General features: G+C 35.0%; 1 protein-coding gene across 1 annotated transcript in view; it reads right to left on the reverse strand.

Moving 5' to 3' along the window:
• Positions 1-26,171, reverse strand: part of FAT1 (FAT atypical cadherin 1) — a 103,324-nt gene that overhangs the window by 40,631 nt on the left and 36,522 nt on the right. The window contains exons 4-7 of the mRNA XM_090139357.1: positions 10,547-10,608; positions 5,996-6,325; positions 5,255-5,465; positions 1,077-1,216 (exon numbers count right to left, since the gene is read on the reverse strand). Of these exons, the coding sequence (XP_089995483.1) occupies positions 1,077-1,216; positions 5,255-5,465; positions 5,996-6,325; positions 10,547-10,608 (743 nt within the window). The remainder of the gene's footprint in view (positions 1-1,076; positions 1,217-5,254; positions 5,466-5,995; positions 6,326-10,546; positions 10,609-26,171) is intronic.

A 26,171-nucleotide genomic window follows, 5' to 3' on the forward strand; every position in this document is an offset into this window, starting at 1 on the left:
TTGAACAAAAAAAAATTACATACATTACAAAGATATCTGTGAACATAAAAGCAGCAATGCATAGATTGCTCTTAGGTCCATAACAGAGAGGCAAATTAATTACAGGTAACATGGATACATCATCATCAAAATCCAACAGTCTTAATTCAGTAAATAAATCCTTTCCTTTTCCTTTGGAATAAAAGGGAGAGCTCCTCTATGCTCACAGCTCCATTCACTCCTATCTCTAAAAAACAAACAGGCTTTATATTCAGGTTCCGGGCTGGGGGAAGAAACTAGATGGAGAAAATGGAATATTCATCACAGTTCACTTTACTATGAGTTATTTCCATTAGGTTACAAGAAGCTTCTGCTTTACAGAATTTCCTATCAGCCCAACTGCAAATACTTGCCACTACCATGGGATCTTAGTAGGGAACTGATTTAAAGCCATTTGTCTTGTCAGAGATTGCCAAACACTCTCCAGAAAGCAGCAACCTCTGCCTCCACTGAAAGCGTTATTCTGGACGATACACACAGATGCCGTCTTCTAAACATCGTTCTTATGAGCACATATGCAGAAGGAGCAGCTCTGTTTCCTAATACAGGAGTTGGATATTGTACAATTTGTCACCCACAGATCTTAGACAAAAAAATCAGCAAACCTTACAATGATCTTTCAAAATCAAAGCTAAGTAATCATCTAATATATCGATTAGGAAGGAGTAGGATAAAGAGGGGTAGTTCAGATTAGAAATATTAATCCTTTTCTTTTGAGTAAATCATTCATGAAAGGGCATTGTTTCTATTTTCATTTATTTAGCTAATGTAGGAAAACGACACAAATTAAAAGCTGCTGACTCAGATTACAGCAAACTAACAGATCTTCCACCTAGACTGTCAAATACCACGACTCTATGAATATCAGAATCCAGCTCTGTTTTACAAAAACTCCCCAAGTTACATATACCATATTCACTGTGCAGGAATATGGTATGTGCAGGTAAAACATAAACATAAAGATTAAAGGTAACTCCTCCCCCCCATGCAGCTACAGATTCGTCCTTCTACTAACGCTTCTTTAGAAAGTCCATTACCTGAGTGCTGATAGATCTGGTTCCATCTGTTGCCTCCACGGTCAAGTTGTAATTTGATTTCTGTTCTGCATCAAGAGGTCTAGCAACAATGATAGTTCCAGTACCCTTGTCCACGTCAAATCGACTGTCATAGTTGCCACCTTGTTCAGGAAATTAGGAGAGGGAGAGGTTCATAAAACATAGTATCATTCTACTGTTTCATATATGGTCATGTTGTCTTCAGATGTTTAATGAAGGTGGAATTGTATACACACATACTTATATACACACTTATTTTAAACCCATTTTTTTTTTCTGGTTATACAATATGCTGCTACTTACAGATATTTAAAACTGATTAGTTTCGGATGAAGCTGATTTGTCTGGCTTGTGGACAGTTAATAAATAGATGCTAACACAAGATTCTCTGTTTTTTTAAAACAGAATTTTAAGATAACAAATTGTGGGAAACTGACAATTAGTAGGTGAAATGTGATTTATTTTATGAGCAGACATTCAGGATAGATAGTGAAAAACATGCTCTGTATCAAAATAAACAAAAGATCCAAATAAGAAATGCTGTCAAATTTATGTCTCTTGAATCAGAGTATAAATTTCTATATTTGTATATGAATATAGTCAAAGTAAAAAAAAATCTCCAATATCTCCAAAGGATACTCATCTCAAAGCAGAGTATCTGAAGAATTCATTATCCAGCCTCTACTGGAATAAGATCTCAGACAAGTACTAAGTGTTCAACTCATCAATGATTAAATTTGCCTACCTCCTTCTGAAGCAAACTATCTTTATCTGCAAAACTTTCAAATTACCCTTTGAAATATAGTTAAATAACTGTGTAGATCAATAGCTACATTTAAACATCTAATTGATTATCAAGCCACTCTGAACATACTCTTGTGAGAATACAATGTCCATTAAGTCCAAATATTGTTAATAATGATAAATACTGCCATTTAACTGGAATTGCTTTAGACCTCTCAATAAATTGTCTAAATTGGAGGATTCAATTTTTATTTTGGTCAAACCAATGCTAGATATGGCAAACCAACTCCTCCTGATTGTGTACGTGTCTTTTTCTAGTTAAACTGCATAAGGATAGCATTCAGATACAACCTGCATCCTCTTTTTGTTTATTATTTTACGAGTTTTTACATGCCGTGTTTTGTAAATCACTGAATGCCTTTTAGGAAAAGCCAAGGCTAGAAGTGAGAGAGTAAAATTCCAAAGTTGCAAATTTGTCTGAGAAAGAACAGTAAATACTGAAATGGGCCCCCATTCACTTTCAGAAAGTTCAACTTCATGACAGACATATCAGTTTAGTAAAGGTGGGCTGAATTCTGCTTCACTGAATTTAAGATAGTTGGTAACAAGTAAGGACAAAAATACTGACATTCTTCTAGTTTCATCAAATGCCATTTCCTCTTCCTTGTCTAGCAGCAGTTTCCAAATCATGTGAATGGATATGAACTGAACAGCATGAAAGACAGCAGCTTTGTTTGGAGCAGATTTATGTGAAATTTTTTATTTGGCTTTGTGTGAGATGTCAGCTTCAGAAAGCGAGTCTTTAACTTTCATAGCTGGCATGCAATACCATTTTCTAAGGCAGTGAGGAGAATTTAATGTCTCAGTGGAGTCATTGCCATTTTAAGGGAAGAGCAAGGTGAATGAATCTTTTCATCTAATTTTCTTGATGCAATGACAAGCTCTATAATCATCTACATCTCCTTTCAAGGAAATCATAAAGACCTTTTCTAATATTTTTATAGCAGTGATGGTATCTGTTCATCCAGTGAAGCAGAACTCAACCCGAACTTCTGTGTCTGGTACACTGAAAGTGTAACAGCAACAGTTTTGGACAAAGCCAAAACTTGAAGTTCTGAATTGATGCCATATAAATGTAATGATGACAAAACAAAACAAAAACGAACCTGTCACAAATGCAACTGTGAGCACTTTGATTTCCGAAGGGTTAATAAAATAAATAGTTTATAAATGTACGCTTTCATTTCAGATCTCATAATCTGGTAATAAATTATGTGATCTCAGCAGATACCTTCTGCTGTACAGTTCAGGTCACAAGCCATCTGAAAGATGTAAAATACTTCACTAGCAAGCTTGTCTCCTGGCTCAGCCAAAAAGAAAGAAAGCATGGAAAGCAAGCACAGAACACAAAGGAAAGCTGTCAATCAAATTAATTCATGCTATTAGAAACATTAAAAGAGGGCAGTAAAGTGTCTACCTATAAAATTAGCTGATAGGCTGGCAACATGATCACATATCAAACTTTTCAAAACACTTTCATCAAGAAAGCAGTCAAAATAAAATGGTTTCTTTTACAGTCTGTGGACAAGTCCTGTTTTTTCCCCTTGGAGTTTTCTGTAGTTGTCTTTTTAAAAATAGCATCTGTTTTCTGCATTAAGCATAAAATAAAAATACTTTCAATGTCCCAACTGTGCTGCATGCTTTACAGCAGCAAATCAAAATGAAACTATCATCAGAACTCTTTTCAGATGTATACAACACTCAGAATGCACAGCAGTTAAAATGAACTAAAAAGAACTATAGAAAAATACATCCCCAATCGAGTTAACAAGTTCTACTACCAAGACACCAAACTCTGGACTGAGACCACAAAGAAAAGACCTCTTCTATGAGTAAACATCCTTGTTCATATTGGTCAACCTTTTTCTGACACTCACCTTTTTCTGACAACTTCCCTTCCTTTACCTTTCCTTTAATGGTCTCATTCTGGTCTACAGATATTTTTGTTTGCTCACTGGATGACCATATTTGAAATGAAGAACCTCCTCATACTTAATCTTTACTCACTTAAGCTATTTTTGTATTTTCTCCTTTTCTGCTGTCATGTCTAAGTGCATGTATATTTGGGAGAACAGTAAAAGAGTAGTCTCAGTCCCAAAATATCTCTAATAAAAATAGCTTTGCCCCTATGAGAACGCAAGGAGGTATCTTTAACCCTTTGCACTCTCTATAAAATTTTACTGATCTCTGTCCACACATTTAGTCTAAATGGAAACTCTTTCTATTGGGCCATGATCAATTTGGACAGAAACTATTTTTTTTTCTCATGAATATATTAAAAAGAACCATATGAAAACTCTATGCAAGTATTTATACATTGGCAGTGATATCAATCATGCCACATGCTGTTCATTCATGAAGCATGCATTCAGGGAAGAGTTGTGTCTGTTCTCAGAAGAGCTTGAAAGTTTTCTGAGAACATCCTCAAGCAGTTAGTATTTGCATATTCCTGTTTCATGTATCAGTGTTACAAACTTTGTTTTTAACTGTTGCTGTTCTCAGCAACCCTTAGAATATATGTACCAATAAAGCAGACATAAAAATTATTAGATTTGTAAGAAATTGTTTTTAAAAGAAGTTCTCCTCAATATCTCACAACTTCACAACTTAATCATGGATAAAATTTTCAGCAGTAACTAACATGAAAAGATCCCTTAAGCCTTTTGTGAATGTGCTAGAAAATCTGTTTGATATGTCTATCTTAACACCAGAAACAGTTTACCACAGGTCTCACTCTTGATACTAAGCACTGCTGTTTGACTTCATTTTGAAATGTAACATAGATCAGAACTTGTTTATGGTATCAGCTATACAGTGGATTCCTGAAGCCAGCAGTCTAGTGAAAAGTCTAAATTTAAAAAATTACTATTCATTTTGTAATCACAGCACCTATGTATGGTCATGTTACTGATAAGACTGCCACTTCCAGTGGTAGAGGTTAAGGGGTATTACAACTGCAAAAATATGTACAGGATGAAGTTTGTTGGGATTAGGAACAGAAAAGCTTTCCTTTTAGTATTGAATCAATGCAAGCAGTCTGAGGAGCAGACTAAAAGAAAAGAAATCAGTATGAACAGTATAGCATGTCTCAGGTTGCAGAAAACTGGCATTTTCTTTCTTTCCCTGTCCCATAACTTATGAAATTCATTTGATCTGTTTTAATTTCACTGACACAATATTTATAAATCATTTCCAAAACTGCAACAAATATTCTGAAGTGCAAAAAAAGATATCTACAGCTGAAGAATGCCCAAATTCTGGTTAGAATAGTTAAGAAACCAAGCCACAATGAGCCCTCCAGTATCTCAGAATACATGCATTCATTACTAATAATAAAAGCCCTTAAGCATCCTTACCCGTTATGTCAAACCAAAGTGGTATTCCAAGAGGTTCAACAGCTATTACACCAATCATGTGAGCAACTGGGTCACTTTCCATCACCGTAAAAGAAAAAAATTCTTCCTCAAAATAAATGGGCTCTGTGGGTGGGATGGGCTTTGGAATCCATTCTATGTGAAGCCGTGTAGTTGATGATTTTTGTGGTCGACCATTATCTACAGCTTTAATCTGAGAAACAAAAACACCTTTTAGTCTACAGGATCACATAAATCATTATGACACAAACGGAAAAGTAATAGTAAGCTCTGGACATGTTTGTTTTTGTGAGATATATCCCAAAAGGCTGTGTCTCTCAAGGTGGTACTTGTCCCTCATTATCTGGGGAGCAAAAAGACAAAAAGCATGTAGCACCCGATAGTAGCATAAAACACTACCATAGATTCACTTTTACTTTGCTTTCTTCCTGAAAGAGAGTCAATATAATTGTTTACGCTCCCTCAGTATATTCATTATCTGTCAAGTTCTGGAAAACAGCAGCAGCTTCTTGATTCTCTTTCTTGATACAAACATCTGAAATCATCCTTTAAAAAAAGAAAACAACCCATACAAAACAATACTCCTGGATCTGTTGATTTTTTCTCCCTTCAGATACTGCCGTCTTTCCAGTCTCTCATCTGCCAGCTATTGAACAAAAAGAGATGGGAGTACAGATAAAAAGAACACTTCACATATTCATGATATACAAGATTTTGACTCACTGAAAGAATATCATATTCCCTTGCTGCAGAGAATTTCTTTGATGAAACCACTCCAGTTTTTGGTTCAATAAAGAATTTGCCATGTTCATCGCCATCTTCAATGCTATAAGAGATCTCTGCATTGGGGCCTTCATCCTTATCTGCAGCAATAACTCGGTAGATGGGCTCTCTCCTAGCAGTCCTCTCACGTTCTGGCTTTCCGCGCTCTGGAAGTCTGATTTTGTAGAACTTTTGCAAGAACTGAGGTTTATTGTCATTCTCATCTAAAACCTTCACAATCACCCGTGCAACTGTTGATTTGGCAGGAATACCATTGTCTGTAACTGTTACCTAGTTTTATTAAAAAAAAATAAAAATGCAGGGTTAGTGCTCAATTCAACTGCAGTCTTTATCAATGCTCTTTCTAAAGTAAAGTAAGACTAACCAGTTACTTAAAGACTGTTGAATAAAGTTATTTGATAAACAGTTAGGAAAGAATTACAAAGGTTTATTCAGCTATTACGTTAATGTTATGATGCTTGATGCATGGCATGTAAGAGTTGATTCTATTATTTTGTAGCATAGGTATACATTAAATCTATTCTACTGTTTTGTAGCACTGTAACAGAAATATTGATTTTTGAATACAGGAAAATCATACAGTTATAGTATTTCTGATAACAGTTTCATTGTAATATCTTAACATACTTTCAGCTTAAGTGTTTCCTTGCAACTTTTGAATTTTATCATTTGATTTCACACCTCAAAAAGTGCAATTTATAAGGCTGTAATTTCCAAAATCTAACAGGCCTACACATTAAAACTACATTTTAAAGACATAATCACTAACTTGTTTGAAATAAGCATAAATAATAGCCTTTTCAAGGAATACAGATAATTTATTTCCACAGCTTAAATGAAATGGGAAATTAAATCAAGTCTGCTCTTCCAGCAGTAGTCTAAGTTTCTACTACAAAGCCACAAAATGAGTGAGAAATCTGCAATGTTAACGCTAGCACCAATACAACAATAGTTATACGGATAGTGAAGAAAAATTCAAAAAAATTATTTCTTGATTTGAAGCTAAAAAACATAGAAAAGACATTACGTACTAGAAATAGACCAAACTGATGCAGAAACTTACTTCATATGTAGCAATCTTACCTTTTTACTTTACTTCTTACTAATTCCTCATTAATATATATTTATTTTATATTTATTTTTATTTTTAATTATTATTATTCAATAATATTATAATTGCCAATAATTTATCAATAATTATAAGCTAATAAGGCATCTATCTGATATGCTAAGTTAATTTAGAACCTATTTCAAAGAAGGAAAAAGATACGGAGGTGGTGTTCCTGCTTCCTGACCCTACAAGTATGTGGTTAATAGGGAGTTACAGAAGCAGGCATCATTTTCTGACTTCACTCTGTCTTCAACATAAAAACACAACATGGACACAAAGTAGGTCTACTGATTGAAGAGTAGAATTGAATCCCTGATGAAATCCCTGACTAGAAAAGGAATTTACTATTGATAATGATTGACAATAGTTTTACTTTTGCACATAATCTGATATGCTCTTTTTTGATCCTTTTCCATCTTTTTTTAGGAAAAAATATAGAAATAGAAATGAAGTGAAGGTATCATTCCTAAGCACGTAAGAAATGAAAAAGTGTAAATGATACCAGTGATTAATCATGACAAAACACATTAAGCGACATGAAATGGAAATATTCGCGCTCAACTCTAATAGATGGTAGGATTTCAAAATATGATTATCTGTTCTCTTTAGTACATAGAATTGAACATCACTTATCTTCAGTTCACAAAACCCACACACATCAGAAAAGGAATTTGCACAGGGTACAGAATAACTTGTTAACAAAATACTGCCCTGAGCCAAGAAAAAAAAAGGCAAATTGTTGTTTGATTTGATGTAACAGCAGATATTACTGAAATGACAAATTGAACACTATGATATGAGGGAATAACGTGAAGTTAATTCTGAAATAATTGCATTAGAAGTAAGTTATCCAACTGGCACTCACAAAATAGTTACAAGCTGGGACTAAAAGGAATGGGACATACTAATTACTACCACATAAGCAGGAGTGCAATCAAATATCACTTTTAATAGCAAACAAAGAATAAACCCGTCAACCCATCTGGTCAACATTTCAATACTCAATTAATTAGCCAGATGCATAGCACTTGGCTCAAGTGGCTTATAATATTGTCCATCATTCTGTGCATTTCTGGTTTTCTTTCAACCCATTTTCAAAGATGTCAACATGAAACAAACAAATGGGAAAACTGCTACTTTGGGTCACACTGTCACTATCATGCTGCAGTTAAGGATTCTGGCATTGAATGCTAAGCAAACTTTTATTTAAAACTTTAAAAACTAGCTGGAATTCAAAATGAAGAAAGAATGATGAGTTATAAAGAATACCACTCAGAAGTAATCAATGTTCCAAACTAAGTGCAATCAGCTTATCTCTTTATGGAGAACACTGACAGTAGATTATGTACCATTGTGTGACACTGTGTGATACTGCAACCTTAAAAAAGCCTGAGTTCTGTACATATTATGATATCTTGTAATAATATATGATAAATTTGCTCAGTTTTTATTTATTTTATTGTAATATCAAAAGGCAAGGCTTTATTCTTACAGATTATGTTGGTAGGATGACACCAAACAGGATCTGGAACACAGGCATGTGCATTACTATACAGCTTTACACCACTAGTATGAAGTCTGAGAAGTTATGACCAAAACAATCAGCACTCTCTCAGATCTGAGAATTCACATAATTCAGGCACCACTCTCAAGAGGCAACTTGGACATGGCCAGTCTGTTCTGGGGATCTGTTATACGCTTTCAAAGCCATACTATGCCTGGTGGTTTCAGAGCCAGAGAATGATCCACAGCTCAATTTATTTAACGGTATAAATCCAACACAAAAGTCAGTACAATATGCTATGCATAGAAGCAAAAGTCATTTGATACCAATTTTACAACCTATCCACATAGAAGAGGGTCACAGAAATGAGATACAACTGACATTAAGTGCTTTAGGACAACGACACAAGCAGATTTCAAGAGGCAATTTAGAAGTGAATAATATGGTGACTTTATAATTTACAGGAATAATATTGCTGGTACTAAACCAGATTTGCCAGTTAATTCACTTTGTTTCTACTAGAAACACACTGCAGAAGAAATTCTACCCTACTGCTACTTACATGCAAAGAGTTCTTTCCAAAGCTGCTACCAAAATGAAATCTACAATTAAAATTCACTCTGATAGCTCCTTAAATTTAGTTTTCAGTACATCAAAGTGATAGAAAAGAGCCAGAACACTGTATCTACAATGGAGTTCTGCAAAATACTATTTCATGCTGTCAAGGCTTTCATTCCCCAAGTCTATGCAGTCTTTTGCTTGCATTTCTATCAGAAAACATTTCCACAGATTTCACAAACGCTGAGGAAGTCCAGACTTGCTTAGATAAGTTAGAAAAAGAACTAGAGAAGCTTTAAAGTTAGCTTTGATTACTCAACCTAGCAGTTCCCTAACTATCATCCTCAAGAAAAAGCACAAGAGAGGGTCCAAATCTTAACTGTAACCATCACCATAAATATTATATCTTGAAGTCCTCACTGCAGGTGAAGGATAATGCCTTCACACTGCATGTCAGAGAAGAATATCTATTACATAAATTCCAGATATCAATTAAATGAGCTAAATAAAACGATTTGGGTGCAAATTTCATGTTCCTAGACTCTATCATGCACATTTTGACAACTGACCTACCTAGAATCATAGAATCACTCAAGTTGGAAAAGATCTTAAAAATCATCAAGTCCAACCTCAACCTAACTATGCTAACCTAAGTAACAATCCTCTGCTAAATCATGTCCCTGAGCACCACATCCAAATGGTTTTTAAACACATCCAGGGATGGTGACTCAACCACCTCCCTGGGGAGCCTATTCCAGTGCTTAACAACCCTTTATGTAAAGAAGTGTTTCCTAATATCCAACCTAAACTTACCCTCGCACAACTTGAGGCCATTTCCCCTTGTCCTGTCACCAGTGAGAAGAGACTAACCCTGCTCTTGCTGTAAGCACTTACATGATTGATAAACATGTTATGCAGAAATAAATGTCTACTCAATCTGTTTGCATTCTCAGTGTTTCTGTACTGCTTGTTAACTGGTCTACATTCAAAAGGGTGATACTGACTATTCCAATAATTAAAGAAGAGAAAAAAGAATCATCATTGTAACAATCATATCTTTGTACTGTTTGAAAGAAAATCTTGGTTTGCAGAAATAGAAACAAAAAAAATTGCCTTCATCTGTATCTTAATTCTTAATAAAAAGTCCCAACACATTGTTTTAACAGATAGTATTGTGCACTGCAATATATTTTATGAACACAAAAGCAAATTACTTCCAAATCCAGTTCTCTAAACTCTTCAAGTATGGGAAAACTTTCTTAAAAAGAACAATGAACTTACAGTCACTGTTAATCAGAGAAGCAAATAAATTGTTTACCTCCAATATGTGTTCCGCCTGCTGTTCCCGATCTAGTTTCCTAGAAGTGGTTGTAATTAGACCTGTAACATGAAAGAATAATTATTTAGATCCTTCAAGAAAATAATCTGGATGGGGGTTAGGTAATGCTCGTAATCACTGGTATATGCAATCTTAATTTCTTCTTAGGTGGTCTCCTCCATTTTTGTAGCACATGAACTTTCATTAAAGGAATGGCTGAGGGGCTTCCAATCCTTAAGAGCCATGAAAATGTTCTTTGTTACCTGAAAGCTGAACTGTAGTAGCCCTTAGACAACAGACACAGTTCTGTTTTTCAACACATCTTGGCACATCATGTTTCTGATAGCAGAAATGGATGTTTCTTTCACTACGTCTAACTTTCAAAGAGATGCACCTTATTAGAAGAGTGATTCTATACACTATGCAAATAATTCGAATAATCACTTCAAGAGAAACATCCACTTGCTTTTTTTAGCAATATGGATGACCTGAAGAGATGCACTTATGCTGGGGAACAGTAGTCTGTGCGTGCATGCACATGTGCAGCCTTGATTTGGCAAAATTGAGGACTCAAACAGTATTGCTCATAGAAATGACAGAGAAAGAGAAGGACTTTTTGGTGCAAGATTTTATATTTGCTGCATGAATATGATACAAGTTTGACAAAATATTAGGGAGATATTACAAGTTTTTCTTCAAAATTAAGAAAATGAAACAGAAAAGTTGGAAAAAAATACAGTAAAAATCTAAATACAAAAATATCCTAGCAAAATTAATTCTCCCTAACAGCAATTTTAAAATTTCAGCTACTGAGTTTCATAAGAAGTTAACTTAGTCAACTTTCAATTTCAACTGAATGGCTTGCCCATGATGGGGGTTAATTGCACCAGGCATGCAATGATACAAGAGAGAGAACTCTGAAAAGCCAGGTTGGGTCTAACAAGATTTCCTAGTTTAGGCTCAGTGCCAAGTGAACACATTGACGGCATTTGTAGGGCCAACTTGTACCTGCAAACAGTTTAATGGCTTTTGTGTGGCAAAGAAACCAAACTAACAGCGCCATTTGTATTCAGTTTCCAAAAACAAATAATCATTAGCTCAGATACAGCACTAGTTCTGCCTTTCTCAAGCCACTACTGTCCAAACCATCCAATTTTCACTCCACTAGAAATCCAGCACATGCTATTACAACACAGTTATTAGTCTGCTATAACAAAAAACGTTTCATTTTTGTCTCTCAATTGATAAAAAGAGTATCTAAGTAAGAAAAACATCAAGAAAAACATATTACAATTTTGCTTAATAGAAAAAGGCCAACAGAAACCATCTGTGCATAGCTACACAAAGCTCCTGTCAAAAGAGAATTGTAGTCTACATATTCCAACAAAATAGACAGCATGTACTAAATAACATGAACAAAACATGTATAAGGCAATTCTATGGCTGTCAAATAGTCAAACTATTATTATTAATAAAAAAAAGTACAAACAACAATCATTTCCATTATGACCAAATCGGCCCTTGCTTATCAAGAAATTTGGTTTTTCATTTTATCAAATCCATCATACATTTAAATATTCCAAACAAAATTCTATTAACTTTTTCTACTTCATGTTTTTATATTTTTATAACATGTAGAAGACTTGTATGTTATCGTTAGGATATCTATTTGTAGTATTATATAGTAATTGTCCTTAATTCCAAAGGAAGTGGGAATGAAAAAAAGGAAAACAAACTAAAGAAACAAAAAAGGAAAAACTATTGTGGTGGTACTGTGAATTTAGGAGAGGGAGGAAAGTACATGAAGTTTTAACTTTTACGGCATAACATTTTCCCTCAGAGATCACAGAGCTGTGAACAGTGACAACTGGAAATATTTGCTGTCACATTCTAAATAAAGTTTTCTCCTTACTTCCTGACTGAGGTGGGCCAAGCCTCCTTGTTTCTTTTTTACAGGCTCTATGGGGAACTGCACAGGACTGTTAATTGGAAACTAACAAATGGCAGAGCAGATGCCTCAACTGATTTCACAGAGCAAAGGGACTTGTAGGTGACTTCAAGAACCACAAGCAATTTCAACCACTCCTTTTGAGTGAGTACCTCCAGAGAGATTCAGCCTGAGCCACCCCATGAAGCATGAATCCCCTAAAGCTCACCAAAGTTGCAAGGTAAATTTCAGCACAGCCACTCAGGGAGTTAGCTGCTGAACATCTGGGTTGAGGATGGAGAGGATCTAAAAAAGCAGAAGAATAAAGTAATTCTAGCAGAGATATCTCAATATGTGCATTTTTATGAATGTACTTCCAGTATTCAGTGCGCATCCACTGCACAATATTAGATTCCATCTCTCATGGCAGTAACAAGTAGGAAACTGCTGAAAGTGTTGTCTTTCTGCTTGCTTGTATTAGCAGTTTCCTATCTCCTTGTTCCCCAGGAGAGTCATAAAGACTGGATCCACTGTTTATATAAGTGCCAGTTTTGGGGAAAAAAAAAAAGATATCTTTCATTGCATGTGCTCCAAACAGAATCACATCCATGTGCCACTACTCTAAGTACTGTACTCTGTTAATGAAAATCTAATTCTATATATAATTTCTGTTAATGAGGATGATCAAGACAACTCAAAAAACTAAGCAGACAAATATCCAGTATGACTAAAACATACAATGCTTTCATTGGTTAAATCTTCCAACCTTTTCAACCAAGCATGCCAAACTGTTGTTAAAACACTTCAGACCATAAACAGAAGGGCTTAGTCTTCACCATATATATCCTGAAAATTCAGCAGAAACTAGTGCCAACAAAGGAAATGTAACACTTCTGGATTTAGAATCACATACACATGCATGACATTCTTTTTATTTAACCCTTTAGTGCTAGCCACTTTCCTAAGTGAAACTTCAGCTTGAGTGAAATATGACTACCTACAGCTTAACATTGTATAAGGCTTGATTAGAGCAATCACTAGGATTTTCATTTTTTTTTCCAAATGTCTGCATGTTCTAAATGCTCAGTGTAGCACTGAGAGGTTTAATTAGCTGTTAGAGCTTTTCAGAATTATAGTTATGACAGTGAAGTCCAGCATTCCTATGGACTCCAGCACTGTGGCTTCTGTGACTGCCCATTAAGGCAGCTGGGGAAAATTCTTGGACTTCATGTAAGTCAGCTCTCTGTTACGGAAGCCAATGTTCTGCTCTTTCAACTGCAAATTAAAGCTCTCAAACTTTTAGGTGGAGATGCCTCTCACTCTCATCTAACAGTTATCTTTTTGTCCTGCCCCCTTATACAAACAAATGAAAATCCACACCTCTGCAAACACCAAATTCTCATCTGATCAATAAATGCCCCCCATCCCCAAGCTACCTGTTCCTATTCTGTCCAAGAAACAACCAGCAAAGCCATCCATACTAGTACTATGAAATGCCCACCGCAACTGCAGTAAAGATTTCCTGTATTCTTCACTGTCTGATGTGCTACCCGCACCACCCAAACTACCATGAACCTCCTGCTAACTCAACTCCTACATCTTTTATCTACAGTGAAGTTTCTCAATTCTAATCAAATATTCTAAAATACACGTCTTAAATACACGAAAAAGGCAACATAACAGGAAAGCCAAATTTCTGTTCTTAAATGCACAGTAATATACTGTGTTACAGCTTCTGACACACTCTGCTGCTGCTTGTCTGGAATTGTGATGAACCCTGGCTACCTAGATACCAGTGCTGCCAAGCACAGAAGTGACAAAGAAAGATGATTTTTAATTAATCTCTGAAGAAGTGTGTAACAGAATCAGTTTTGAAATCCTTATTACATGGTGTAGAGAATCTCTGCACTGTTGAATGAGAGAAATGAAAGATCACTGTGACAAAGCATTCATTTATAAGCAGAACTGACTCACAGAGCCTTGTTTTGCAGTCATACTTTCTCATTTTCTTTCTGCCTCCCCTTATCACACAACACTGCTTCTCCGCTCCCAAAACACAACAGGAACATTGAGCTCCAGTAATTTACATCTCTATTATTCCACCTGGGAATCAGTCCACACTATGTCAAGATGGGCCAGGCAGCCTGGGGAAAACACAAGTTTACAACAAACATTTCTAAGCTAATGATAAGTAAATGGTATCTCTAGTAAATTGGTGCAATCTTTTCATTCAGTAATACTTCAAAACTCACCTCAACAGTAAATTTTTATAGCAGCAGCTGAATAATTTAGTCTCTAAATAAAACCACAGCTGTTCTGCCTCACTAGCTGGAGGGGTGCTGTTATGAACTGGAACTAACTGTAAACATCCATTAAAAAAATGCAAAAAACAACACCAACATGCCAGGTAACACAACTGCACTGTTCTCCCTCCTTACTCTTTAGTGATTACATTCTGAGGATATCTACAGTGTTTCAGGTTTACTGCGAAATCAAAATAGCTAGAACTGTATCCAAATACAATTTATTTCAGATTTCCATTTTTAATGGTATTAAAATAGACAAAGTGCAATTAAATTATATAAATATAAATAAAACTCCTACATTTGGAACAACAACAAAAATAGCACAAGGGAGCTGATATTAGCAGAGATTTATTCTGTCCCACATAAGCTTTCATCTCAGTGCCTAGTTATATCCCATTACCTCTGCATCTCACTCCCATATCTGAAAAATAACACCTCCACAACAACCTCCAATCAATACTGAAATGGCAAACTCTTTTAAAAAATTGTAAAACAGTAGATAGGCACCAGACTAAGAATATTAACACCATGCAATTACACACCTTCATAGAAAGGATTGTCGCAGCAGTAACAGAAATAATGATCTTTGCAGGAAGAGGTGGAAGTCTCAAAATTTAGCCCCACTTAATGCCTATCAAATATTCTCTGCTACATGCATGCATTTATAGGTATGAAAATACATATAGATTTTCCAACTGCACATTTATCTTGGGACAGTGAGGGCTCTGGATATCTTCTAACAACAACAAAGCCTCCCTTCAATTGGTAACGATGCACATATTGGGTGGTTTTGCCTGTAGGGGAGCTACAAAAGGAACAGAAAGTGAGCCCTGGGAAGGAAGGGCGCTGTTTTAATATTTATGTTTCTAACTCCTCAAATCTTTTTTAATTGAGAAAGAATGAAGTTAATTTCTCTCAAGTTGAAATTACTGCTTGACAATGATGGTAGTTGGTCAGCAATCCCCCTGCCTCTATTATGATCAGCGAGCTTTCCCTTCTGGTTTTCCCAGTTTCTCCCCCTTCCTACTGGAGTGAGTAGCTGAGAGGCTAACCTTCCACAACCCAGAGACTGAAGCAAGTGACAGGTCAGTAGACTTGGCAACTGCTTCCAGTGAGTTTGAACTGATAGGCTTAATTTCAATGCAGTATAACAGTATTTGAATTGTACTGCTTGAAAGTAAATACAGCTTCTCTGGTGTCAGAATGCATTGGCACTGAAGACTTAAGGAAATAGAAAGCAGATATAACATTTTTATCAACAATTTCAACAGATACACTAGAATTAGATCTGATAAGGAAGGTCACAGTTCTACAGTCCCATTTTCTTGATGAGTTTTTTGTCTTCCCTACTGAAAGCAAATCATAACCAGTTAGCAGAAATGATTTTCCTAGACTGCATTAGTGTAACTCAATTTAAAGCTTTCCATCAATTTACTTTAATTATTTACACTTTCATCCTCCAGTTTGAGCTTCAAATGGCAAATAACCTATGAATGTTAAAGCAATTATCTTGGGATTTTCTTCATAGCATCTTAATATGTACATCAGTGTGAGAGTTTAAGTATGGATTTTAAATTCACATGTGGCTATACTGATAATCTAGTTTTGAATATTGCATAACAGAATCCTAACATACTGGGTAAACGACAGCAAACATTCTGTATGTTGATGGTCAATTATGTTTCAATGGAGATAGACGCTGTTATGCCCCTACGTAGGATTTCCTACTGATCATTTAAAAAATAGTGTATTTTACACAATTCAAGCTTGCAATGTATCCTTCTTTTGTCTGATAGACTAAGTCCACTAGAATCAGCAGTTTCCTTCTCAGGGAAGCATTAATCTGATCATGTCTTCTGTGTTAATTAAATACAGTGAACTTCTCAGGAAGATCTCTTATGACATTGTTCGGAACTCCTTTCAGTATCCGAATACTTTCTGAAAGGATGGACACAATGATTGATGAACACAAGATTGATGAACACAATGATTGTTTTATCATTGCCATTGAAAGACAAGTACTTTTTTTCCCCATCTTCTTTCTTTCAATTGATTTCAAGTTTACAGTCAACTTCACAGTAACCACCAGAAAAGGTTTGTTTCATTTCTAACAGAATTCTTAATTGTTACTGTGCTCAAATACATGCACTTTTGGCAAGACTACACTCAAACCTTGTCTCTGTGTAAGCCAAGACATGGCTTCACAACCAAAGTAAACAAACAAGTTAATAACAATAAGTCAATGGAAAGTATTAGCAGAGGGATTTTAGTTTTGCTTGAAAACTAGATTTCAGCATTACAGCTAATAAAATATAAATTCTATGTCCTACGTATAGACGATTTCAAGCTTGACAGTAAAATGTTGTAATTTAATCACCACTATGAATGCAGGCTGATGAATTCAAAAAAAACAAAAATCCTAACCATCATACTAGAGAGTATACCATAAAGAAATGCCTACATGGTCCTAAAGATTGCTTTTTAGCAACTTGACTTCTTTTTCAAACTCTTCCTTGCTCTAGTATCTTACTAGCTCTCAGTAAAACCCGCAACAGAATTGTCACCATGATTTTCAGTCAAGATCACCAAAATGAACAAGCCATATCATTTAAATGCAATTCTAAGTGTCTCTTCTGCTCTTCCTCTTCTAACAAAAGACTGACAAGTGTACAAATAATGAAGTCACTATGAGGCCTTCTCTTTCCAGTCCCTGGTGTTCATCAGGTTTTCGGAGGTAGCTGAAATCCACTCTTGGGGCATAAGGAATGCAGCTTTATGCATGACCAGGTTATTTTACAAAAACAAGTTAAACCACCTTATAAACAGCTAGCTTTAGAAAAATTTAAACAGAGACCCACTCTCGTATGTTCTGCTGAAATCAGTTTTCCCTTCCTGTTAAATACAGGATGATAGCATTCAGCCAGCACCATCATTCAGAGCTTTCCCCCTTCACTTCCCACCTGCAGCTGTTGAGGCAGAAGCCAGTAAGACATTTCTACAGTGTCCATGCTGCTAGTAAACTTGAGTCGGAAAGGTCTAAAACGCTTCATAGAATTCCAGTCTCCACTGATTTTTCAGACCGTCTTCTTTTATTTAGGCACATGCATATTCCTGTTTCAGATGCTGATAAATACGCTCTGGATTTCATCCACAAAAAATCATTTTTGGCACACCCGATGAATAAATGGCCTGCTTATTACTGCATAGTACTCCATGAAAAGAAACAAATGAATGATTGCGATCTTGATCCAAGCCATGTCAGGATAACGAGCGTAGTCCATAGGGGTTTGTCTGTGTCAGAACATTAGGCATTTACTGAAGTACAGTAATATCAGTGCTTATGAATTTGTTACAAGTTACTAGGACAGACTGCAATCTTTGTATATAGGGGCAAGAAGTAAATTACTTCATCTTATGGCTGACATTTCGTACTAACAGTCACAAAGTTCATCAGTAGCTGGGCAATTTAATTACTCAATCCAACGACTACAAAATGTAACTTCCTGCAAGAACTGTGTGCACACTGCACTTACTAAGAATCACTTCCCTGAACTATTTTAACAGCAGCTAGATGCAAAGATCTGGAATTTGCTGATCAGAGGGCTCGTTAATCATTCTGGTAAATACAAGCAGAGAGCAAAGGCAAGCAAGGCACCGAAGGTTATTAACTTATGGTATAAGGAAAAAACAATTTCCATAAATGAATCAATAAACATTGTGGAACTTCAACTAGACTGTGGATGAAGTATAAAATCTGTGTTCAGTGATAATTATAGAAAAATAGGAAATAGCTCAAATGTACAAAATTAACTAGATAGCATTGTGTATCTAATTTGTCATGGAGTATTTCATGTTCAGTCTATCTTTATTAAGACAATGGTATAATTACTTCTGCAGTAATTCTTTTACTATCAAAACTGCTTGAGAAATTATGAAAATAACTGAACAAATAATTACTTCACAGCCCATAAAAACACCAGCAAAACAAACCTAAGCCTAAGATCTGGCATTCTGAGTAATTGAGAGCTCTTAGTAAATAGCCAGTTTCACTGTCAATCACATTCTTTTGGTAGTTTGTTTTTCTTGCACTTTGGAAAAAAAAAAAAAAAAGTAGAACTGGGAGTCACGAGCAGTATAAGGTGAAATCATAGAAAGAAACAGTACCTAAAAATGTTTAAAATAGTTCTGAGTGAAAAGAAACAAAAACCCCAAAATCTTAATACAATTATTCAAAGGATGCTAGTAGCAATGATAATAAACTTGATGTTGAATCAACTTTGCTGTTATTATCAATAGAAAACTATAAATTTTTGTTATGTCTTCGTTGGCCTTGCAAAAAATGCCCTTGCTTTCAGCACTATTTGGCATACTAAACCCAAATTCTACCAGGAATTGATTCTCTAAGTAACTTATCTTCATTGCTCTTCTTTATTCTCTCATTTTGAGACCTGTATCTTCAATGTGTAAGTATGTGTAGAATTATTTCCATAAAATCACCCAACAATGTCTTCAGTAATCTTTGCAAACACCATTTTTAGCTGACTGTGGCTAGCACTGACTTGAAAAAAAAAAACACCCCACAGTTAATTGAGAGAAATATTTAAAATCAATTGTTAGAGGATTTGGTTAGTCCTGAGGCCACTTCCTCTGTCACAGTTTACAATTCCATTATTAATCTCTCATAAAATTGTTGAAACACATATGTGGATTAATGAAGACAGGCAAATTCTCAAAGGAAAGAAAAAGAACTCTTTGGATTTTACTCTTCTGGTAAAGCTGTTAATAGTTGGTTGATATATAAATATATATCGATATAAAAATATATATATATATATACATAAATGTCTGAAATGCAAGATATCTGAACAAAGTCTAATTTTGATCTTTCTGCATTGAGTTAACTGAAAGCATTCATCAAGACTTGTAGTTAGCAGGTGCAAACATAAAAATCCAAATTTTCATACACAGCAATGATCCTTGCTACATAAACATCCTAAAATTCAATGGAAGATTTTAAAAGTTATTAGAGATAATTAAGAATATATGATTTCAAAGAAAATATCAGAGCAGGCTTCCATGTTGCCTACTGTTTTGATGTCAAAACTGCTTTCATGCAATTCAACTGTTTTTATTAAGTTAGGTAAAATGCCCACTAAACAGCCTCTGTTTTGGTGCTGTCACAGTAAATAATAAACCATGATAGCATTAGTTGAGAACAACTTAGTAATAACACCAACTGTTGAACTCTTTTTGGCGCTTAATAAAATTCTACACAAACAACGAAACATATTGGAGGGAAGAGTAGAAAATACATAGTAGTATGAGATTTTATTTTTTTTCAAATCATGAAAACTGTTTGACATTTCCTGAATAATTCTATTAGTGTGTTCAAAATTAAGTAGGAAATAAGAATGTTTAATGAAAAGTTTTAGCATTTATCATTCCATAATCAGGAAGTGCCTCTTGGTAAAAAGTTCTGAAATAACCCTACAGGATGCAAGAAAACTGAGAAAAGTACTAGTTTTATATGTGGTCTCGCTTACTACAGCAACTAAGGACTCAACACATTAAAGGCTGGGTGTTGATCTCAGTTATCCTGCCACATCGACTATATTTATACAAATGAGACCACCCACTGAACCAGAACATGTAGAGACCATAAAATATCACCAGCATAAAACAGAACATCTCAATACTTAGATGTAGCTCATACTACTTTGCTATTGATCTTCATCACTCAAAAATCAAATCAATCTAGCTGTTGATATGGGCACTACTTCTGACTGAATAAACATTTCTTAATAGGAAATCAGTCAATACTAATGTCATAGTGTTATTACATATACAAACTTCATTACAGTCATGCTACTCATAGAACTTATCATGGAAAGATGGATACCTCCACAAACCATTAGACTGTGTAAAGGTGGTACTTGGCAAGTGGCTCATAACAATCCCTCATCAACATATAAACTGTAATTTCACACATTATATATTCCAGTTCAAAAGGCATACGTGATAGATAGGAATATGCCGCCAATATCTTATCTGCATCAGCACATGAGGAAGTTAAATAATTATTCTGTAGAGAAAGTTCCAATTTCTTTTAAATTTCCACTTCATTACACACTATGTATAATGAAGAATATGACCTGAAGACTGTGATGATCCAAGACCGAAAGAGCAGAGGGAAAGGATTACTGCATTGGTACTTTGTTTCCCTTTTGTTTTTCCCAGCTCCTCCTTCTAAAGAGATATAACTGATTTTTTTTTTTTTTTTTTTTTTTAAAGCAATACAGAAGCATCTACAAATTAAAAGAAATAATCCCTACATAAGTACTTGCAAATTTTTTTTTCTTTCTTTTCTTTTTCTTTTCTTTTTCTTTTCTTTCTTTCTTTCTTTTTTTTTTTTTTTAAGAAAGCTACCTATAACAGCAAATTTTCTATCTTTTCCAGTATCAAATCCCAGGATATTGCAGAAAGAACATAAAGATGTTATGAAAAATTTCACACATATAAGCTTGTCCACCGGTCTCAAAATAAGACAACTAGTTCAACCACAGATCTTCAAATGCTTTAAACAATACTCTAAAACCATGCTAAAATTAGATTTTCGCAGAATGAACTCTTTCAAAATGTGTGTCTATACAGTATTTTGTCTACTCCTGTAACCCCGTCTGGTTGCAGAATTTTAAAAAGTATCCAGGTTATTTCCATTCACATTTCCAATAAAGGTAAAGAAAAAAAATCTCTTCTAGAGATAGTGTACTAAAGTAATTTATTTTCTCCACACATGACAAGCAAGGAGTTGGGCGCATATGAGCTGCTACACTCCCTGAGTTCTGGGACTCACATGAACAATAACTGAGGATGGCACGGTTTGTGAGCTAGAGGAGTAAGAAAAACAATTACAATGTTTGGGGTTTTTATTTAACTTTGAATCACATTTGTGTGCAATGAAGTAGTCCTTGTTTTATTCAAGTTCTAAAATATTAGCTCAATTGGGGTTAAAAACTGCACGTAGTTAAACAACAAAGATTTCCTTTGTTAAAAGTAAACCCATGCTATTGTACACTCACTGCCCCTTCACTTCCTCACTGAGTCATTCTCCAGTGCTATCGGAAACCCATGGAAGTTGTATGCAGCTGTATTCATTTCCTATTTCACTTGTCTCCAAATCAGCCACACACACACAAGAAAGATACTGCTCTGAAGGCTACAAACAGTGTAAAATGGGTATAATTGAGTGAAGCAGATGATTTCTCCAAGAGCTACTAACATTTTATAAACTCACAAAGCTCTAATGACTGCAAGATGCTGAGAAACAGAGAACAAGATCAATAGACTCAATGTTACACAATTTTTAATTGTTGTTGTTTTAATGTTGACAGAACAAAGCTTTTATATTAAAATAGCATTATATGGTAGGATAGTGCCTAAAAAAGGGTTTTTAATTCAGTACAGCTTGAAGGTTGATATTAACTCTGTAATCCATGTTTTGAGGTGTGGTATAATTTCAGGAAGCAAACTGCCACAATTCTAAGTTGCCACAGGATCACTTTTAAGTATTTTCAGAAACACCAGATGTTAAAAGAGAACACAGAAAAAAATTAAGAGCAAAAGTTGAATCAAATAATATTAAATCCTATACAAAATACATTAATATGACCAAGTCATTAATTTCACTTTCTTGTGCATATACATTAAGGGACAGAGCACAGGATACAGTAGATTCCAGAATGGGTAATCACTCAGCGTTTGTGTAGGAATCCCCCATGTACGAAGGCCTTATCTAACTGGCCTAACTCCTGTACCATCGGATTACTAATTTTGTTAGAGGAATGACTGTGGGAATTCTCGAGATAATACAAAGCAAGTTCTTCATAAATATGAATTGGGATATATCACAATGCTCCCGTACAACTGGGGAGTGCAATTATTCCTGTTTTATACCTGCAAAATTGAAGTACTGTGGAATGAGCACTCAAAATTGATTTGGTTAATTTCCTGTCCAGGTTATGAATTCAAGTCTAATTTTTGAAGCTGTGTATCAATTCTTATGTCAAGGCATAGGAAGTTATGCTTTTATTCTCAGCATTTCTGCAAATCTGATCCCAAATTCTTACATGACACAACATTCAATAGCTTCCTGCCTCATTTGCCATTATTGTTTTCGATTTCTGAAGCAAGGGATGGTTACTAGAGAAAATGTTATTTACTGTTCTTTCCCCAAGTCAAATCTATTCAGTACAATAAATGTAGCATACGTCCTAGGGGAGTGTAAGGAAGCATATCAATTTGGCAAAAGAAAATTTATTCCACAAGACCAGAAGGTAATAAAAGAAATGGCCACGGGACAAGGTAATAAAAAAAATATGCAAGGGTCTTCCATCCTATCTCTATATCTATAATTCTCTATCTCCTGATTAGCTCTTGCTCAGTGATACTGAGGAGAATTTGGAACTCCTTTTGCTTTGCCATTCCATTGCAGATATTACCACCTACAAGAAAGCAATACAGGCTTCTTTCATACTCCTTATCTCAGCAATGCTTGATGCATTAATATGACAAAGCCTGTATCACTGAGAAGTAGCCATCTTTTAAATAACGACATGGCAAAACAATAAAATCCAAATGAAAACAGATGCAGTGTTAGGCCAGAGGAATTCCACTGACTCAAGTACTTGTGACCTTGCCAGAAGGCAATTACAGAATATAAAAGTGAAAAACAAAAAAAAACAAAAGAGCCACATATGCAATCAACAGTAAAAAATTACTGAACTACTTTCTTATATTATACATACCATAAAAAAAAAGCATATACTGAGCGTTGAAGAATAACAGAAAATATTTACTGTCACATAATCTTTTGCTTTAGATAACTAAATGAGGATTCTAAAGAGCAAATCTTTCCAGAGACTCCCTGCTCTTTTAAACTCCAGTTTAAAAAGGTAACACTAAGCATTTTAGTCCCAGCATGTGAGTTCTGAATAGATTTCAGTTTCTGTCAATTCTAACTATTTATATCCAAACACATTAAAATGACTCGGATCTCTATAATTTTTGTCAATTCCTTCCATGTTTAATTATAAGCTATTCCACAAGAAGTTAAATAAAGTTCTACTACAACTTACATATACAAACTGAATAGTTTGGGTTGGAATCAACTTTAAGGTCTCACCCAATCCTGCTACTATGGGCAGGGACAAGTTGCTCAAAACCCCCATTCAACCCAACTTTGAACACTTCCAATGATGGGGAATCCACAGACTCAACCGCAGTTGCGTTCAAGTTGATAATGAGAGTCATGAAATTCATTTATGCTCTAGTTCTTTCCTAGAAACAATATTATGGTGACTATTTTTATTACACTTGGGCAGCTTACATGGTACAGCATCTTTTTTTTTTTTCCTCTCCAATATATAGCAACTCCCAAATTAAAGAAAATATTTTATTTGCTTTAATTGAAGGCTAAGAATATCTGAAAAGATTACAAAATGCTATACAATGTCTTGTTATATATTCTGTTTCAAAAAGTGAAATATCACTTCTGCATGCAAAGAAAAATGTAGCAATGCTTATTTTCAATGAAGTTATTTATAAATACTTAAAATAATAAAGATATTTTCAAGTGCCAATGAAGTCTTACTGAAGACTTTGAAACAGACCACTCTAAGAAGAATGCAGATAGATGATAACACTTAGGCAAGCAGCATTTTTTTTTTTTTTGTAACAGATCAGTTAATCAACAGTTCTTTTCATGAAAACTTCCTGTGAAAGATGAACTATTCTCTACACAAATCCATGTCAATTTTTCCATCTAAAATTTAGGCATGTTGTACAAAGGCAGTCACATACATCTTAGTTTAGATGCTATAAGTGGTAGAAATGAACTAGCTACATATTTTACTTGACATAAATTACATGTAGGTTATTACTATTTATAATCTCTATTACTCTAGTGGGTGAGAGCTCTAGCCATGCACCATAGTGTTAAATTCTATAAAAGACAGAAGAAGGTGGATCCTTGACACAGAGAAGAGACAACAACGTAGTATCAGCTGAAGTGTATTTTTAGTCACTGACTGTGTATTTTAAGAATCCAAACACTCATCTTTCCTTTACTTGGACCGAATGCCATTGCAGTCCTTAAATTTTCCTCTAGGGCCGCACAGGCAACCAAAGCAATAAACATAACACACATTTTTACTCTGCTGCTTTCAATGTTATAATGGCACACAGTTAACGAGTTGATCCATATTCCAGCTTTACCTCCTGTTTGACTGGAAGGGAAACCTGGGACCCTGTGAAGGTTTCTCATCTTCTGACAAACACCTTAGAGCATGACAGCTTCCAAGGTCCAAAAGGGTGACATATTTGCAAAAGCAAATGAGACAGGATTTGTTCTCACTAATTCTAGTCAAACATATTCTATTCTAGTTAATTGAAGGAGATAAAATACATTGTGTTATAACTACAACAGTAACACATGTCTTTTAAAGTCATTTTTAAGCTCCTTAAGAGTCCTAGTGAAAGAGCTTTTACCACTAATAAGATCCATTTGGGTGAAACACATCTGATTTCCAGTAGACAAATGAGAGACTTGGGAAGTAACAAACCTGATAACCCTAGTGATCAAAAAGAGCTTTGACTACCTCAGTATCTACGACAGATTCATAGCTTCAAACCAAACACATGCAAGGAAAAAGAATACTGACAATTAGATGACATGAAATGCAATGTCCTATATAGTATGAAGACAATATACTTGAGCTAGCTACTTAGTTTTCATTGAACTTACTTCAGCATACTCTGGAACACAACAGAAAACAGCAAGAGGATTCTCCTCCGTCCATCCACCTGTTCTCTTTCCCCCCTCTCTATGTTTATTATCTTTGTCTGTCTAGCATTATAATTTTAACAATAGCAGATAACAGGGAATTTACCCACCAGTGTGATTTTAATTGTCTTTAAAGACAACATTTTCCCCTCTGCTGAATATAAACTAGAGAAAATTATTTTTCAGTACTTGTACCCTGGCTTAATTAATTAATGGCTTATTTGTTTTCATTTGTTTTTTTCCCTTTAACACGGACCTGAGAGAAGTCCTCTGGAACACTTAGCTTAATTCTACAGTACAGTGCCATAATAAAGGCAGGTGAGAAACTCACTTGACAGAAAATCTTTATTAGCACTCTATTAAGTATTCCTCATCACTTCAACATCTAGTGTGCAAGGTCCCTTAAGCTTGCTTTTTAACATAAGTGGGATCAGCAGTACTATACTGATGTGAAAAACTACGAACACAATCTGAAGATAAGTCAATCTTCTCCTGAAAAGATTTTTTTTCCTACACAAAAATAAAGATGCTTTTTCACCTCAAAACTACAGT

This window comes from Phasianus colchicus, chromosome 4, assembly GCF_987193195.1.
Source record: "Phasianus colchicus chromosome 4, bPhaCol1.hap1.1, whole genome shotgun sequence".
Taxonomy (NCBI): domain Eukaryota; kingdom Metazoa; phylum Chordata; class Aves; order Galliformes; family Phasianidae; genus Phasianus; species Phasianus colchicus.